The sequence below is a fragment of the Schistocerca nitens genome, chromosome 7, assembly GCF_023898315.1.
Source record: "Schistocerca nitens isolate TAMUIC-IGC-003100 chromosome 7, iqSchNite1.1, whole genome shotgun sequence".
Classification (NCBI taxonomy): domain Eukaryota; kingdom Metazoa; phylum Arthropoda; class Insecta; order Orthoptera; family Acrididae; genus Schistocerca; species Schistocerca nitens.
Window position 1 is genome coordinate 104,358,812 of NC_064620.1, and position 18,887 is coordinate 104,377,698.

The following is an 18,887-nucleotide window of genomic DNA, read 5'->3' on the forward strand; positions in this document are numbered from 1 at the left end:
ATGTTCAATAGCGGTAAGACCATGGGTGTGAGGGATGATTGTGTAAAGAGGTGAGGATGGTGTCAGTGTAGAAAGTGATTGGTACCTTTGATGGGGCAGGCTAGATTATGGGCAATTGGTTGGAGGCGTTGGTCTATGTGGGCTGAAATTCTTTCATTGATAGCGGTAAGACCATGGGTGTGAGCGATGTTTGTGTAAAGAGGTGGGGATGGTTGAGAGTCAGTGCAGGAAGTGGTTGGTACCTTTGACGGGGCAGGCAAGATTACAGGCAATTGGTCGGAGGCATTGGCCAATGTGGACCAAAATTCTTTCATTGATGGCACAATGATCAGCCACAATGTGGCATCTAGAATTATTGGGTTAGTGGATTCTGGTGAGTATGTATAAGGTGGGTGTATGGGGTGTCATAGGAAAAGGAGGGAAATGGATTCAGGGGGCAGTTGTGTGAAGAGCCTACGGCTTTAAGCCGAGATTGGAGGTTATTTTGGTTTAATGGGATTGGATGACTCTGGCAGAGATTATAGGTGTTGTAGCCAGATAATTGGCAGAGATAACTGCAACAAATTGCCCTTAATCTAGAATCCCAAGTCAAAGATACCAACCGCTTACTTCACCGACTCTCCTCCGCCCCACCCCTTTACCACCTGTATCCCTACTCATAACTGTTGATGCCACCTCCCACTACACAAACATCCCTCATGCCCATGGTCTCACCATTACTGAACATTACCTTTCCCAATGTCCTGCAGACTCCAAACCCACTACCTCATTCCTCATATACATTATTAACTTTATCCCAACCCACAATTACTTCTCATTTGAGTGGAGAGTATATAATCCGCAGTACAGCTATGGGCACCCACATAGAAGACTCCTGTGCCAACTTGTTTACAGGTCATCTCGAGGAGACCTTCAGTCTCCCAGAATGCCAAACAACCAGTCTGGTTCAGATTAATTGATATCTTCATCGCCTGGACTCAGGGCCAAAACATCATGCCTTCATTCCTTGCAGTCTTCTTCAAATACAAACCTCACAATGATTTTTAACAAAATGGCTTAAAAGATCTATTCAGTCATCAATGAACTGGCAAGTTATAACTCAATGAGTGTCATTAAGAATGCAGAGGGATATAACTCTCACAAAAGATTGATGTATTTCCTAATCAATTCAATCACTTTTGGCACACGCTGTACTTTCTTTAGCAGGCAGCCCATTAAATGCATCTAATTACCTTTATCACTAAAATCATCAACTAGCAGGATTTCCTCAAGAAATTGAGGAGGCGTTCGATTGATAACACTGTGAACTGTTCGCATCAGAGTGGACCATCCCTCATTGTGGAAGACTATAATTACACTAGTGCGAGGAAGATCCTCCGGATAGTCCCACCTTTTACACCTGAAATTTAAAAAAATACATATGAATATAAAGGCCACTAAAAAAGCAATTCAGTGAATCATAACATGAAAATGTATACTAGTTTTGGGTGGTTAAAGTCTAGGTCAGTATGAGCGGCACTTAGGGTGCTGTTTCTTTATTGCACATAGGCTGGAAGTGTGTCAGTTATGTGTAGTCAATGGGTTGATACTTCCATGTAACCCATGAGAGGTGAGAAAAGATAGAATGAATTTCTAGCACTGAAACAGAAACCAATCTTTTTCACTGTTTCTACAATCATTTGACTGGTTTTCACCAAATATGTCAGGAATTACGAGGTTGTGGTTAGGTTGGGACCTAATCACACGTTTTAAATTAAATTAATATATCTTGCTTGTCAAAATTTTTGCCCACTTATTCTGAATGTGTTACGATTTTGGAGATTGTGATAATATTCCTTTGAAACACATTGTCTGCCCACTGCTGTCTAACTGGCTGCGTAGACCCAGCAGCAGACACACCCTCTTTCCTTCCCGTCAGACCACACGGTGAGCGCACACAACATTACCACACAAAACATCCAAGTACAGCATTAGCACTGACCTAAACTTTTACCATTATGGGCATTTTGGTGGGCATTTAACAAGACAATTTTTAATTATGTGTACCTCACCAAATCTACACAAACAAAATCTATGTTGACAAGCTGTAATTTTATCGAGCGACTGGATCCACCTGTAAAAACACTAATGAAAGGCTACACAACAAGAACTGTTCACATACACAAACATTTAAAATTATTGTCTTGGTACATGGATTTTGATTCCAGGATGCTTGACAATGTGACAAGACCATCATTAGTGATCTTTTATAACAATACACGAAGGGAGACTGGGAGTGACACAGGATTCATATTCGGAAGCAGTGGGATCTATCCCTGTCCAGTTGAATTATGCTAACACACTGTGTCTCCACATCCCCCCCCCCCCCCCTCCCAACACCCCTCCTACAGTTTTGTTTCCCCTTATCATAATAGGTGAATTTCTTTCAAGGGTTTGAGTGATTTGCCTCTCCAACCTCCCCTTGTTCTTCCCCGAGGAAAAACCTAACCATTCTATATTTTAAAAAAATCTTCATCTATATGTATCTATTGTCAGTATTTTAAATTTTGTTTTCTGAAGGTACTGGTAAGTACTGGACAGTCATTCCATCTCCAAAACAGATCTATGTGAGAATAGTAAGACTACCTCCTGAATCGCGAACACTAAATTTTTAATGACTGGCAACATCTTTTAGTGTAGAACACTGTTCATTGGGATAAACCTACAAAAAAATAAGTACCCAATGCTGTGTAACTTCAGACAAGAAACTGTACTTAAGACAAAAACAAAAGTGGAAGGTTATAAACACTCACTCTGGTAACCTGGTGTCAGGGATGGTGCGATCAAGAGAGATTTCATCGGAACAAGCCATATTCATTCCATACTCCGAAAGTGATTGCTGTGCATCGTTCTGTCGATCGTCCCGCACAAAATGAGGATGACCTCCCTCTCCCGCACCTTCACGTGGCAATTCAGGAGCAGGTTCAAAATTACCACGCCCCTGCCTCTCCTCCCTTAGAGTTGGGACCTGAAAAATGCGAACAAAACATTACATGTGGATGTCAACACTTTTATCTAGATTCCAGAAGGCTGACACCATATAGGCTTTTATTATTATGATTCTTGTAACTCTGAGTAAATTAGAGTTACCACTATTGCAACATAAGAAAGTTGTAGTCCATCAACTACAAGTTAAGCCACATGCAGAAAAGCCCTAACACCATCACTTTTGGAAAGTACCGCGTACACTCAAAACTACAGCACTAGCCTAGGGTAACAACAGGGAGGTTCCATCTAAAATCTTGTGCACATCGAGGTCATTAAATACAGTGCCATTATACCTGGATATCAGAGTAATAAACTGGTAGAAAGTTGAACATTGAACAGGGTGGTATCTGTTATCCATGTGCAGAATATGGATGTGGCGGTTACACTTACGTGGTTCTATTATGGATACATTCCCGTGTTCCCCTGTGACTCTACACTGCTGACTTTGCTTTCCCAACCATAACAGACTTATCAGTTTGCCATACACGTTCTCTGCTGGTTTCAAGCATTCTATTGCATAAATAAGCAAGCCACATATTGAAACAATAAAAACAAGTTGCAACAAGTCGGATATCAGCCGCAAGTGCTGGCTGTAACTAATATGGAAGCAAGCATTTGAAGTACAAATTCTGGAAAAAAAACACAGAGCTCAAGCAAGTGCTTTCTCTGATCGGCTGTAATGTGGTTAGCATCCTGTAAATACCATTTTTATTCCAATTTAGTAAAAATGGTTCAAATGGCTCTGAGCACTATGGGACTCAACTGCTGTGGTCATAAGTCCCCTAGAACTTAGAACTACTTAAACCTAACTAACCTAAGGACAGCACACAACACCCAGCCATCACGAGGCAGAGAAAATCCCTGACCCCGCCGGGAATCGAACCCGGGAACCCGGGCGTGGGAAGCGAGAACGCTACCGCACGACCACGAGATGCGGGCTCCAATTTAGTAGGATGAGGATGTAGGCAGATGTCGGTTACGGCCTTCATTAATGCACCACATCACATGCAATGTGGGGAAATGATGAAAATAGGAAATCTGACCAATGGATAGATATTTAAACTTTGCTCCTACTGAATAAAATCCAATCTCTCAACATTGTGCTACCTACCTTTATACAAGATCATAGGTCCATTCTAATGTGGAATACAACTGTGATGCCTCAAATGATTTCAAGACTTTCAAGAATAGTACTCAACTTCCCACTACACAGTCTGATCCGATTACGTTACGGAGGAACATCAAAAAGCGTGAATCCTGAATCGACAGGCTGACGTGTAGCACAGCCACAGCTCTAGGATACATTTGAAAGTGAGAGTGATGTCTGAGAATAAGCTCAAGTACTGTTATGAAACTGCTCAAGTTAAGATTCTGACTGTATATCGTGGGCCAAATAATTATTAATTTTGTTAGAAGGAATACACTGCAAATTTTTGCGATTGTGATATCTCGTTTCCCAATACATTAAGCAATCTATTGTTAAATTTGTGCTAGGATCTGGCACAATTATACTGCGTGACAAAAAAAAGTGAAGCACCCAGAAGGGGTGGAGGAAATGGAATTAAATTCCACAGGTGATATTCCAGTGATCACAAAACCAGGTAGTCACATTTACAAAGAACTTGGCAGTTATGAACCCAGTTACGAGTATGATGGAGTCCACCTAACCTATTGCAACCACTGATTCGGTTGGGAAGGATCCTCTCCTGAAGCAAGCTGGCTCACAACTGGTTCTCGATATTCTGGATACTGGCACTGGGATGGATTTGACATCCAAGCTGGTCCCAAATATTCCAGTGGAGACAGATGAAGGGACCTTGCTGGCCAAGGGGATGGTTCACAGATACACATACCATGTGTGGATGAGCACTGACCTCTTGAAAAACAGCACCACAATACTGCTGCATGAATATAACATAAGAGGACGCAAGATGTCCATGCTTCCTGATAACTGCACCAATCCAAATGCAGCAGTTTACGGGTGGCACAGTGATTTCCCCCGTCCGTCTGCTGCTAGTCTCCCACTGAGGGTGTGGGATGACAAAGAAAGCAGCAGGGGGTCCATTACTTGTCCTCGAATGAGAGGTGCAGCAATGTACATGGTGCGCAATGCAACAATCCTCCCATCCTTAAGACGATCAGAAGTGGTCGACCAAAACTTTAACACACAGTGTACTTGACGTCACATTTCCCAGCAGTCCAATATCAGGTCACTGTGACACCCAGGTACTGCACGAGTCAACCACCTGGCCAAATGGAGACCCACAATGAGGCCCCTTTCAAACTCTGTCAGGTGCCGATAATGCTGTCTCGCACGAGTATACGGCATCTTCGTGTCCTTCACGGTTATCACTCAACATCTGATGCTGCTCACGCTACATACGTATAACAGCAGACCTGGTAACAACACTGAACACAAACAAGACTAAAACACTCTGGTGGCTGTTCTACTTGTCACAGAGATTTGGAACACACTAATCATTATACAACTGCAGAAGTCATGCAGTGTACTAAGTTAAATTGATTTCCAATCGTGTCTTCTGGGTTTTTCACTCTTTTATTCAGGGAGTGTACTTCAATCCTGTGAAAAACATGTGTGTTGCTGTCTCAATGGGTACTTGCAACTGTGCCTGACACCCACCACACATCACAGCATGTACTGCTGAAATTGCTCTGGAAAACACTTAAGTAATGTATGGATCCTGATTTACATTCTTACCTATATGCAGTTCACCAAGTTCCAAGTTCGTTAAATTTATTAATGTAAATTAAAATGGATGATTTCATTCAACAATGAATGACTTGAGTAACAGTTGAACTCCTGGACACCAAAAGCTCCAAATCAGGCAATATCTCTGTGAAATCAAACGTCATACAATGTCTCGGTACGTAGAAAAGATGATAACAACATGAATCTTTATAGCAAAATACGGTGTAATACATCAATTCTGCAGAATAACATGTTCCACTTGCAATCCCTCAAGCTGGCAAAAGATGTACGTTCAAACCAGAAATGTTATTGTGGTAGTAGTTAAATGAAGGACATCCCACAGCATGTGTTCCAATTTGCCATATGAGCAGGTGGGTGTAACAGGTGGTTCAGAACATTGACAACGCACTAGGGCAAGTGTGTCCACCTGCTGAGGAGTGCCACTTACGATTTGGCGTCATAACTTTTTTTTTTTTTTGGGCGCAAAACTGTTATGGTCATTAGCGCCCAGCCCGTAACTTAGGAAACAGTAAAAAAACCGAAATTGAAAACAAGCAGCAATGGGAACAAAGTCATAAAATTGGAGAAACTAAAAGCAGAAGGAAGGCTTAAAAATCCACTACAGAAAGGGGGTGGTTGTCCCCAAAAAAGCTTCAAATAACTGACGTCATTTCACTAGCACTAATAAACTGGAGAACGCGGTCGGCTGAGCGCGTGTCATCTGCTAAAATCGACGATAGATCAGGCGATAGCTGTAGACGGGCGCGTAACGGATTAAAATAGGGGCATTCAATTAAAAGGTGTCTTACCGTCCACAGCTGAGAGCAGTGGGGACAGAGTGGGGGAGGATCGCCGCTTAAAAGATGTCGATGGCTAAAAAGACAGTGCCCTATCCGGAGTCGAGTTAAAATTACCTCCTCCCGACGACGCGTTCGGGAGGAAGAAGTCCAAGCGCAAGGAAGAGCTTTCACTTCCCGCAATTTATTATTGGGAAGTGTTGACCAATGCGCATGCCATAAATGAGCAACTTTGCGACATAAACCGCTCCGTACATCGGTGAAGGGAAGCGACGGAATAGCTGGCCGAGGAAGAGAGACTGCAGCCTTGGCTGCTATATCGGCCGCCTCATTCCCACAGATACCAGCGTGTCCCAGGAGCCAGAGGAACGCCACCGAGACGCCCCCCAGATGGAGCAAGCGCAGACAGTCCTGAATCCGGTGGACCAGAGGGTGCACAGGGTAAAGAGCTTGGAGACTGAGGAGAGAGCTGAGAGAATCGGAGCAGATAACGTACTGTATCCGCCGATGGCGGCGGATGTAGTGGACAGCCTGGAGAACAGCGTAAAGCTCCGCAGTATACACCGAACACTGGTCGGGAAGCCGAAATTGATTTGGGGAGTCGCCAACAATATAGGCACTCCCTACACCTAACGATGTTTTCGAGCCGTCGGTGTAAATAAATGTGGCGTCCGTCAGTTGTGCACATAGAGCAGCAAATGCCCGACGATAAAAAAGTGTAGGGGTACCATCCTTGGGAAATCGACAAAGGTCACGGAGCAGGCAGATCCGGGGACGGAGCCAAGGCGGTGCTGTACCCCAAGTTGTCAAGAAGGTTTTAGGAAAGCGGACGGAAAGAGAATGGAGCAGTTGACGGAAGCGGACTCCCGGGGGTAGTAGGGAGGAGGAGCGGCCAGCATACCCTACATCAAATGAGGCGTCGAAAAAAAGGGCATGGGCTGGATTAGCAGGCATGGAAGACAGATGGCTAGCATAACGACTTAGAAGGACCGCTCGCCGATTGGACAATGGAGGTTCAGCAGTCTCAGCATAAAGGCTTTCCACAGGGCTAGTGTAAAAAGCTCCAGACACGAAACGTAATCCACGGTGGTGGATAGAGTCGAGACGCCGAAGAATAGACGGCCGAACAGAGGAGTAGACTATGCTTCCATAATCCAATTTCGAGCGCACTAAGGTGCGATAGAGGCGGAGAAGGACCACTCGGTCCGCTCCCCAGGAGGTACCATTCAGGACACGGAGGGTGTTAAGCGATCGCAGACAGCGAGCCGAAAGATAGGAAACGTGGGAGGACCAGCACAGTTTTCTGTCAAACATAAGACCCAAGAATTTAGCGACGTCTGAAAACGGAAGGTTGACAGGTCCTAGATGTAAGGAGGGCGGAAGAAACTCCTTACGTCGCCAAAAATTAACACAAACGGTCTTACTGGGAGAGAAACGGAAGCCTGTTTCGATGCTCCAAGAGTGGAGGCGATCGAGACATCCTTGAAGACGTCTTTCAAGAAGGCTGGTCCGTTGAGAGCTGTAGTAGATCGCAAAATCATCCACAAAGAGGGAGCCCGAGACATCGGGAAGGAGACAATCCATAATTGGATTTATAGCGATGGCAAACAGTACAACACTCAGCACGGAGCCCTGGGGTACCCCGTTTTCTTGGGAGAAAGTGCGGGAGAGAGTAGCGTTCACCCGCACCCTAAATGTGCGCTCTGCCATAAATTCGCGAAGAAAAAGGGGCAGCCGGCCTCGAAAGCCCCAAGAGAACAGTGTGCGGAGGATGCCTGTCCTCCAACAGGTATCGTATGCTCTCTCCGGATCAAAAAATATTGCTACCGTTTGGCGTTTCCGGAGAAAATTGTTCATGATATAAGTGGAGAGAGCAACAAGATGGTCAACTGCAGAACGATGCTTTCGGAATCCGCATTGGGCAGGTGTTAAAAGACTGCGGGATTCCAGCCACCACGCTAAACGGTAATTCACCATACGCTCCAAAACCTTTCCAGGTTTCGGAACAGGAACGACGATAGCTTCCCGCCATCGTCTGGGAAAAGTACTGTCGGTCCAAATTCGATTATAAAGGCGAAGGAGGTAACGCAGACTATGGGTTGATAAATGCAGCAACATTTGGACGTGGATACCATCCGGTCCTGGGGCGGAGGAGCGAGAAGAAGAGAGTGCATGTTGGAGTTCCCGCAAGGAGAAAACAGTATTGTAGCTTTCGCGATTTTGAGAGGAGAAAGCAAGATGTCGCACTTTCGCTGCATGTTTCTTCGGGAGAAACGCTGGCGGGTAATTTGAAGAGCTCGAAATCTCGGCAAAGTGCTGACCCAATGAGTTAGAAATTGCGACGGGGTCCACTAATGTGTCATGCGCGACAGTGAGCCCAGAGACCGGGGAGAAACTAGGCGCGCCTGAGAACCGTCGAAGCCGACTCCAAACTTCCGAGGAGGGAGTGAAGGTGTTAAATGAGCTAATAAAGAATTTCCAGCTTGCCTTCTTGCTATCGCGGATGTCACGACGGCATCGCGCTCGGAGCTGCTTATAGCGGATACAGTTGGCCAAAGTAGGATGGTGGCGGAAAACGCGGAGATCACGTCGCCGCTCACGTAGTGCATCACGGCATGGCTCGTTCCACCAAGGAACTGGGGGGCGCCGGGGCAATTCGGAGGTGCGTGGTATTGAAAGTTCCGCAGCTGGAAGAATAACGTCGGTAATATGTGTGACCTCATCGTCGACGCTGGGAAAGTGACGGTCATCGAATGTCGCTAGAGACGAAAAAAGTATCCAATCGGCTTGGGCAAACTTCCAGCGTCGCGGGCGCATATATGGCTGTTGAGGCTGCAGTCTAAGGACACATGGAAAGTGGTCACTCGAGTGTGTATCATCAAGGGCGAACCAGTCGAAGCGCCGAGCTAGCGGAACAGTACCGACCGCGAGGTCCAAATGAGATAAATTTGTCGTGGAGGCAGACAAAAATGTAGGGATCCCAGTGTTGAGGCAAACTAGATCTGCTTGGTGGAAGACGTCTAGCAATAGTGAGCCACGTGGACAAGGATGTGGAGATCCCCAAAGCGGGTGGTGGGCATTGAAGTCCCCAACCAGCAAATATGGGGGTGGAAGCTGACCAAGAAGATGAAGGAGATCAGCTCGTGCCATTGGTGTGGACGATGGAATGTATACAGTACAAAGAGAGAACGTGTATCCGGAAAGGGAAAGACGGACGGCGACAGCTTGGAAGGAGGTGTTTAAATGGATTGGGTGATAATGGAGAGTTTCATGGAGAAGAATCATGAGTCCTCCATGTGCTGGAGTGCCTTCAACAGAGGGGAGATCATATCGGACGGACTGAAAATGAGGGAGAACAAAGCGGTCGTGGGGACGCAGCTTTGTTTCCTGAAGACAGAAGATGACCAGCGAGTAGGATTGTAAGAGGATCGACAATTCATCCCGATTAGCGCGAATACCGCGGATATTCCAGTGGATAATGGACATAGGGTGAACAGAAAATGGAGGAATGTGACCAAGGTCGCTGTCAACTCAACGACTGCTCTGAGCTTGCGACCGACAGCATGGAATGGCATTCAGCCGAAGGCAGAAGATCCTGATCCATAGGTTGGTCCGGAGCAGCTCCTGCCACCAGCGACCTGCCGGTTGATCGGCCGCCAGCAGTGCGCCTCGGCGACACAGAAGACGGCCGAGGGCGACTTCCGCCAGGTGGTGCTGTAGATGGGACACGCCTTGGCGGAGAAGGAGAGGAACTGGGTTTCTTTGTAGCCTTCTTGGAAGTATGATGTTTAGATGAAGGAGGAACCGATGGTTGGGAAGTTGCCGTACGTAAAAACTCTTCACGAGTATGCTCTTTTTTCGAAGACTTGGCGTCTGACTTTTGGGCTCGAGATTTAGCAGAACCCGACGAAGGGTGAGCCATAGAGTGGGCAGGCGAAAGTGGTGAGGTTGAACGGGCGATCTTTGCGCTGGCCGATCTGACGACCGTGGTACTAAAGGTGAGGTCGCAAGTCTGCGTGGCCGCCTCCTTTGTTGGCCGATGAGAAGCAAGGACAGCGCTGTATTTTCCTTTCTGAGGCACGGTGGGCTGTCGACTGGCGAATAATTTTCGAGCAGCAAAGGTCGACACCTTTTCCTTCACTCTAATTTCCTGGATGAGTTTTTCGTCCTTAAAAACGGGGCAATCTCGAGAGGAAGCAGCGTGGTCACCCATACAGTTGATGCAGCGAGGGGATGGAGGTGGACAAGCACCCTCATGGGCATAATTGCCACACGTAACACATTTGGCCGGATTGGAACAGGACTGGCTGGTGTGATTGAACCGCTGGCATCGATAGCACCGCGTAGGGTTTGGGACGTAAGGGCGAACGGAAATTATCTCATAGCCGGCTTTGATTTTCGATGGGAGTTGAACTTTGTCAAACGTCAAGAAGACAGTGCGGGTTGGAATGATGTTCGTGTCAACCCTTTTCATAACTCTATGAACAGCCATTACGCCCTGGTCAGACAGGTAGTGCTGAATTTCGTCGTCAGACAATCCATCGAGGGAACGTGTATAAACTACTCCACGCGAGGAATTTAAGGTACGGTGCGGTTCCACCCGGACAGGGAAGGTGTGGAGCAGAGAAGTACGCAGCAATTTTTGTGCCTGGAGGGCACTGTGTGTTTCTAACAACAGGGTGCCATTCAGTAATCTGGAACAAGACTTTACAGGACCTGCAATTGCGTCGACACCTTTCTGAATAATGAAAGGGTTTACCGTGCAGAAGTCGTGACCTTCGTCAGACCGAGAAACAACAAGGAACTGTGGCAACGATGGAAGAACTGACTGTGGCTGAGACTCAGTGAAGTTACGTTTGTGAGCAGACAGAGTGGAAGGTGAGGAAACCATTGCGGAAGAATCCCCGATAATTACCGGCGTCTCCGATGGCGCGCTCCTCCCTTGTGGGGGCCCTCACTGAGGGCACACCCGCCTTAGGTGATTGTTCACACCTCAGGTCACACCTCCCGACAAACGGACAGAGGGACCAATCGGCACTTTCGGAAGGTATCAGCTCGGGTAATCACCCCTCCCTGGGCCTGGCCGTTACCAGGGGGTACGTACGTGTCCTACCTGTCTACCCGGGGCGGGGAATTACGCGTTACCCCGTCACCGGCTACGCATGGAAGTGCGTGGGTCGGCCTTCAGACACGCACAGGGAGGAAAAAAGAGAAAGAGAAAGGAAAGAAGAGAGGTCTCAAACGCCGCAGCGGAGAGAAGGGTAGAGAGAAGAGGTAAGGAAAAGAGAAGGATAAGGAAGGATGAAGACTTACAAGCAAGGAAGGCGAAGAATGTAGTATATTTACAACCGTCCGTCTCCGGACGTAGGCACAAACCAGAACCCCAGAAGGGGAGAAAGGGAAAGAAAGAGCCAGAGGTGAGGAGGGGGGCGAAGATGGGGGATGGGGAAGGATGCGGAAAGGGAAGGCATGCAGCCCGGAAAGGAAGGAAGGCCACATCAGCTCGGGGTCCCGTGCTCGCTACGCACATATCCACAAAAGAGTTGTGGATCCCCTGGGGGGGGCGTGCGCGTCATAACTTATCGGCCCCTTTGAAGTCACAGAGAAAAGGGTGCTGATGGCAATCTCAATGACAGAATAATTGAAAATTACACTTGAGAGCTGTCAACTTAAAATGTTAAATCAGTAAAAAATTAATGTCGTGATCTATTTTGAGCTACAAGTTAAGAGAGATCTGTTTCCCCCACAATTGTAAATTAAGTTGTACAGTGACCATGTAGTGCTTATAATAGAGAAGAGTTATTGTAAAAGTGAGTATATCGCTTTAGTAGCTTGAAGCTCTCAAAACATACCCCTGCAGACACAACCTGTCACACTCCATTTGGCATCCTAATGTAAGGCATGAATTAGAGGTGCTGAAAGAAGGGAGCTTTCATACTAATAAAAAGAATTTTCAATAATTTCAATGAAAATAAAAAAGAAGATACAATGTTGCCCAGAGAAACCCCAGTTCATAACAGACTGTATAAGCAGGTGCCCACAGTGGTCTTGCCTCAATTAATTTGAATATTCAATATGTAATTTGGTTAAGCTAAGACGAGTTTTGACCATAGCAATGAGGTCAACAGTGAAAGTTATTCACATACTTAAGTAACCTTTGGCACATGAGTAGAGAAGAATTTCATCGACAACCCAAACTAAGTCCATGTTGTGATTCTGAGACTACAATAGTAGCAGCGATCTCCAATGAGATCTCTGCAACAGCCGACCAGCACGACAACAGCACAGTCCTACTCTGCAGTGCAGGGGCCAGGCAGTTGTCTATACGACTACACAGCAGCTCATCAATATGTCACTTAGCTCATGGATCATGTGTTGGAAGTGCAGTGCAGTTAGCTGTATGCCTGATTAGGTGAGCTGTAAATAACACTGGCGTGAGTTTTTTTATATTTTTTTTTATTTTCTTTTACGCCAAGTAATTTATTCTGTGAAGAGTTGTAAAAAAACACATTTCACTGGTTTTGTACAGTGATTCCGAAACATAGTGAAGTTATTTAAGTGTTGTCAAGTGCACATATTGTTGTCTATACTGCATGTTGTTTACTATCCTCAGCAAAGAAGACTGTTTATCAGAAACATTAAAAAAATTAGAAGTGTTATCAATTAATGTTAAGGCCACCACAGAAGAGCTGTCTAACCCAAGGTGATGAATTTAAGAATTTAAATATTAACTCCTCAAATTTCTCCACCCATGCTGCACTTTCTATTCCGGTCCTGTCACAGGCTTATCCTAACCAATCAGAGGCTGGGTCACCCATGAAAGCAGTCATATCATATACCATCTCTGTTGCAATCACTGCACAGCTGTTTATATTGCTGTGACTATCAACCAGCCATCCACCAGCATGAACAGCCACTGACAAACTGTCGACAAGAGCAAAACAGGCCACTCTGCAGCACAACATGCAGCTGAACATAACATGTTTGATTTCAATGGCTGTTTCAGTACCAGAGCCATCTCGATTCTCCCTCCCTAGCTTTTCTGAACTGCGCAGATGGGAGTTGTACTTACAACACATTCTTAGCTCCCAAAATTATCTCTGGCTTCAACCTACAGTAACCCACTATCCCCCCACCCTCCCCTCAACAGTTTCCACTCCACATCCCCTTCCTATCACCTCCTCATACCCTCACCTTCTTCATGTATCTACTCTGCCCTAACACATCAACCCATCTTTCTCTTTCCCCTTCCCACTCCTCTCCTTTTTCCCCTCCTCATTTCCCTTCCTCCCCCTTCCAACAATCTGCTTGTTGGCAGTCTACTCCTAGCCTGTTCTGATAGACGGCAGTCTTCTCTCCCCCACCTGTAGCCTTCCCCTTCCCCTTCAAATTGCGCCTTTCATTCATGTGACAGTTGTATTTTGGTCCAAGCTGCTGAAGATGGCAGTCATGTGTGCATAAGATGTGCTTGCTTTCTTGTCTGTGTGTGTGTGTGGGGGGGGGGGGGGGGGGGGGGGCAGGGGCACACAGGCACACCTGCAAGCGCACGAGTGGTTCCTTGTTCAATGAAAGCTTTGGCCAAAAGCTACTGTATTAGTTTATTTTCATTGTGACTGCCTGCAACTTAAAGAGTCACCTTTATGGTAAGTATCAATCCATCTCTTTCGTAATATTACTGATATGCTGCCATGGAATTTCCATTGTTTGATTTTGCCAAACAGCTTTTCTTCCATCTCACAGCCGTGTGATGTTTTCCTTTGCCATTATTCTCTACAACATTACTCTTCCCATCTCTCTCTTCTTTCCTGTGTGTATTAACCATCCAAACTGCACACACTTCCCCCGCCACAATGTTTCATATCGATCTTGTCAGTGTACAATACACGGATACTTTACTGCCTGGATTGTTGATGCAGCATTTAATGCCCCAAATTCCTCCCATCAATAATGAAATTTGTTCCTATTGATCCCACTTCCTCCCCATGCCACATGAACTTGTGATCGTCCACCTAATGACACCCCTTTGTTTTCTTCCCTTATCCCAACACAAAAATACTCCCATATATCATCCATTCCTTTTCTTCCATGTTTCTGTACATTTTAACATATCTGGGCATATTTTTACATGGTTTTGCACATTTTTGTGTATTATGTATTTGTGGATTTATATACATATTTGTTATGATTTTACATAATTTTAAATGTCTGTTCATTCTAGTTTCCCCTATGCCAACCCTGCCACAATGGACTCCTGCTCCATCTTTCTGCACCAGTTCAGAAAAGTACCCCTTCCCTTAACTAACAACCCAGTCCATATCCTGTTTCTTAAATGTCGCATAAACCATTGACTGCCCCACCCCCACCTCCCTCCCAATGACCTAACCAAAAAAATTGCTTTCTCTGGATCCCACCCCTCCTTTCACAGTGACCTTCACCTTTTCAGATTACACCAGTCCCTGGGCCTCGCAAGCCTTGTATTGCAAAAACCCACCTCCATGGCACGGACATCCCTGAACCACCTCTGCTCCCCACTGTGCAATCCCTGCCACATACATCACATTTCTGAAACTGGATCCCTTGCTCTCCAGCACCTGGAGGAGCATTCTAGACACCATCTCCATTTATGCTACCATAGCGTTCCTCCTCGTCAACCCTACATAGCACCCAGATTCAACCATCTTACTTTTCAACTTGCCACATCCTCAAAAACTCCTGTCAGGACACCACCAAACCCAGAAACAAAACATACCTCTGACAGTATTGTTAAAGTTCGACCAAAACCTTCAGCCCCACAGAAACTGCAGTCCCATCCAAAGGCCTCCTCACTTTTAGCTGCACTGTTTCTTTGCCACAAATCTCTTCAACCAAAACCAACCTAATCCCAACATTGAACCCTGCCTCTCTCAGTTCATACTACCATCCAGCTGTAAACCCCCCCACCTAACCACCTGCTGGTCACATTCAACAAATTCCTTACGTCCAACTTGGCCTCACCATCCTTCCCCAGGTCCCTTCCTCAGAACATCAGACTTATAGCACAAGAAAGGACAGCCACACACAATGTCAAAACAAATCATCCTACCTGCAAACGAAGGTTCCACCTTTGTTATGAGTCACAGTGACTATGGCAAAAAGTGTCTGCCTATTATCTGATTCCTCTGCTTATATACTCCGCACGAGTGATTCCATCTCGAAAGTCCAATATAACTTTCAGTCACTGCTTAAAGGCTTAGGCCATTTCCAGGACCTCTTCCCTAAATCCATTTAAATCCTCACCCCTACAACACCTTGTACATCCACTTTCCACATGCTCACCAAACTCCACAAACCCAACAATCCTGGATATTCCTTTGTGGCTGGCAAGTTATTATGCCCCCACCGATACAATTTTGGCCCTCATTGACCAACACCTCCAATCAACTGCCCACCATCTAGCCTCCCATGTCAACGATATTTACTTCACCAAATTTAATATTTCCAGTGTCATTCAAGGAATTCTACTCGGCATTGGCTTCTTGCTTGTTTGTTTCTCTGCTGCCCTCACTATTTCAACTCTCAAACGATCAATTTGTCTTCTACTGTAGTCTGTTTCTTTGCCTTTAATGCATCATTTGCAGCTCTTTTTGTGTGTGTGTGTCTCAGAGGGGGAGGGAGGGAGAGGGGGGGAAGGGGGGGGGGAGAGGGGGAGAGGGAGAGAGAGAGAGAGAGAGAGAGAGAGAGAGTTTGTTAGCTCTCAATCAGTCGCTGTGGGAGGGGGCTGTAAAAATTGTAGAGGGAGCTCAATGCTTCATTACAGTAATCAAAATGGGTTTAAGTTGCAGTGGTTATACCGAGATGAAGAGACTTGCACAGGGTACTTATATGGAGAGCTACATTGAATCAATCTTCACACTGAAGATCAGTCTAGTTACATTGTATTCGTAGCAGCTTACTTGTATCACATCTATTTGATTTCAGTTGTAAACACTGTACCCACCAGACCTGAAATCCTGTTGTTCTTGCCACTGCACTTCATGTGACTTCAAGCTACAGATTTTTCTTTCCAGATTCTATAACCAGTCAACATGATTACAGGATCCAATAATCCACAATCTGATCCTTAGAACAGCAGGTATGAGTTTTCTTCCGATATTTTTCTGAGTAGTCCCTACTTAGAGAAGCAAATGCAGGACTACTTTACTTCTGGATTATTTTACCCCAAAGGACGCTATCATCACTAAACCATGCAGTATGTCTGCCTGTCATCAGGGAATAAAAATGGCTTTAATTGCCCACTGCATTCTGCTATTTCTCCATACGAAATTAATAAAACAAATAATGGCGCCTTACAACCTAATCTACCCATATTAAAAACAAGCTTCAAACTATTAAAATGTCTATAAATAGATTTTTATGTGCCTGTACTATTAGTATCTTAACCATTTCCAGCAGCTACAAGACAAAAGTTAAGCCTGAAAGACGAGAAACTGATAAGCAAACAATAAAAATTATTGATGTCTACAATGCGAATGTCGTACCATTGGCATAATAGTAAGAGAGTGGCGCTTTAAACAGACTTACGCAGTACACTATTCTCTGGAATATAACTATGTCTTGTGTGTCTTAAAAACAACAATACGCTACTTTTATACAAAATGGGTAAGTAAACTAATAGCAAAATAATTATTATTCTCAAATTTATCTTATTACTGAAACTGAAAGCGTTACTTACTGCCTTATCAGGCCGGATTTTCCGCATAGCACTTGCCATTCCGGAAAAATTGAGAGTCCCATCTCGTCGCCCACCTGCCTGTTCGAATAGCAGGTAAAGTAATGGTACGAAAAGTAGCACCACAACGACAACTCGCAACACACGGCTCTTCCGCATCTGCACAATTCTCATAATGTATTAAGATGGTGTAACACGGTCCTTTTGGCATGCTGCAATAGGAATAAACTACGACCGTAAGTCGTTCAACAATAAACAATTGTTGGAACATGTACAAAGACTCACAGAAGCGTGCTATCAACTTGAGGGCATTGAATTAAAAAGTCATTGAAAATAAAGAATGCGCGCAAACAGAAACGCTTAATCCTACAACATAAATGCAATTTACCCAAGCGCACAATCAATTTCCCCGAACTGTCATTCAAGCGCTCCCTCTTGACATACCAGTACCGACGTGTCGAGCCAACGTAAACAGTAATTTGAGGACTTACCAGCGATGCATTAAGTGGAACGTCCCGTTACCTCGTACAGCTGATTTGAGTCGAAGTTTTATGTTTTACGTTCCACTAAACAAAAAAAATTAATTGTGAAGCAAACGTTTTGTTGTAATTATTATCTTAGTTTGTTCTGAATATAAAATTTGGCGAATATCCAGAAATATATTAACTTTGAGTCGTTGGTGTTGGTGCATAAGGTCGAAGCTTGGGCGAAAGCTGGTCGAAGCGCTGCATACATACTCATATCTTTGGTAGTAGCGTCTGAATTGAAAGGATTTGGCCTGTGGCGAACACGAGGTTTGGGTGCTTGTTTGTTGTTTTGAAAGTTAGGTTGTGTATTCGTGTTTGTTGCGAGAGTTCAGTTGTGTTTAACATGGTGAGTAATTGTCATTACATCCAGAGACGATTTTTCAGGTAGGCTGCAGATCTGAATCGTACTATTTTTATTTGCAGCACAACTGTTAAATATTTCGTACATGGGATTTATTCGAAACAGTGATTATTTGTTGTATAATGCAGTCACAACCAGCCAAGAACTCTGACACTTCAGAAAACTACAAAAGCGATCTTGTGGAAAGGATAATAAAGTTGAGAAATCGAGAATTAGAATTGGATAGGGAATTGAGAATATTGTCAGAACATGCTGTTGATGACTCTGAACTTAAAATACGTATGGATCTTTTACATTTGTATAATGACGTAAAAGATGCAACTCAAGTTGTTCTCGGTAGCTTGGCGAATTTAAAAGGTGTTTCAGTGACTGAACTGCACAGGCACTATGGTTTAATTTTTGAAGACGATGACTGAGATTGTTTATAACTCGGCAGTGATCGTGTGTGTAAGTTTTGTGAAGCAAATTTATTCTTATGTGCAGGGTAAAACGAAAAAGACGCGAAAAATTGTTCAACAGAGATTTGCGCAAATGAAGAAAATGATAAGTTTAAGCGACTCAAGAATGTAAGTACTGTCATTCGTAACTTATTAACGTCTTACTTTGTGTTAATGTTGAAATCTTACGTTTGCGTTCTCTTTTTCAGAAAGGAAAAAGATCGTTTGCCGTCTAGGAAAAAAAAACCTGAAGATCCACATCAGATAAAAGTCCGCGAAGTGTGAGTATTAGGAAAAATTTCCTTATTTAAGATATATAA

At 44.8% G+C, this 18,887-nt stretch overlaps 2 protein-coding genes across 3 annotated transcripts in view; one reads left to right on the forward strand and one right to left on the reverse strand.

Annotated features, from left to right (window-relative positions):
- LOC126194849 (N-acetylgalactosaminyltransferase 7) overlaps positions 1–17,732 on the reverse strand; it is a 92,389-nt gene extending 74,657 nt beyond the window's left edge. The window contains exons 1-4 of the mRNA XM_049933196.1: positions 17,631–17,732; positions 17,246–17,454; positions 2,793–3,007; positions 1,233–1,399 (exon numbers count right to left, since the gene is read on the reverse strand). Coding sequence (XP_049789153.1) covers positions 1,233–1,399; positions 2,793–3,007; positions 17,246–17,416 — 553 coding nt within the window. The 5' untranslated portion in view covers positions 17,417–17,454; positions 17,631–17,732. The remainder of the gene's footprint in view (positions 1–1,232; positions 1,400–2,792; positions 3,008–17,245; positions 17,455–17,630) is intronic.
- A 244-nt stretch (positions 17,733–17,976) lies between these two features.
- Positions 17,977–18,887, forward strand: part of LOC126194852 (rRNA-processing protein FCF1 homolog) — a 58,687-nt gene continuing 57,776 nt past the window's right edge. The window contains exons 1-3 of one of the 2 annotated variants that reach the window (XM_049933200.1): positions 17,977–18,115; positions 18,614–18,696; positions 18,777–18,848. In XM_049933200.1, the coding sequence (XP_049789157.1) occupies positions 18,113–18,115; positions 18,614–18,696; positions 18,777–18,848 (158 nt within the window). In that variant the 5' untranslated portion in view covers positions 17,977–18,112. Of the gene's footprint in view, positions 18,116–18,410; positions 18,697–18,776; positions 18,849–18,887 lie in introns of those variants that run through there. The other variant, XM_049933199.1, reaches the window with a different exon arrangement.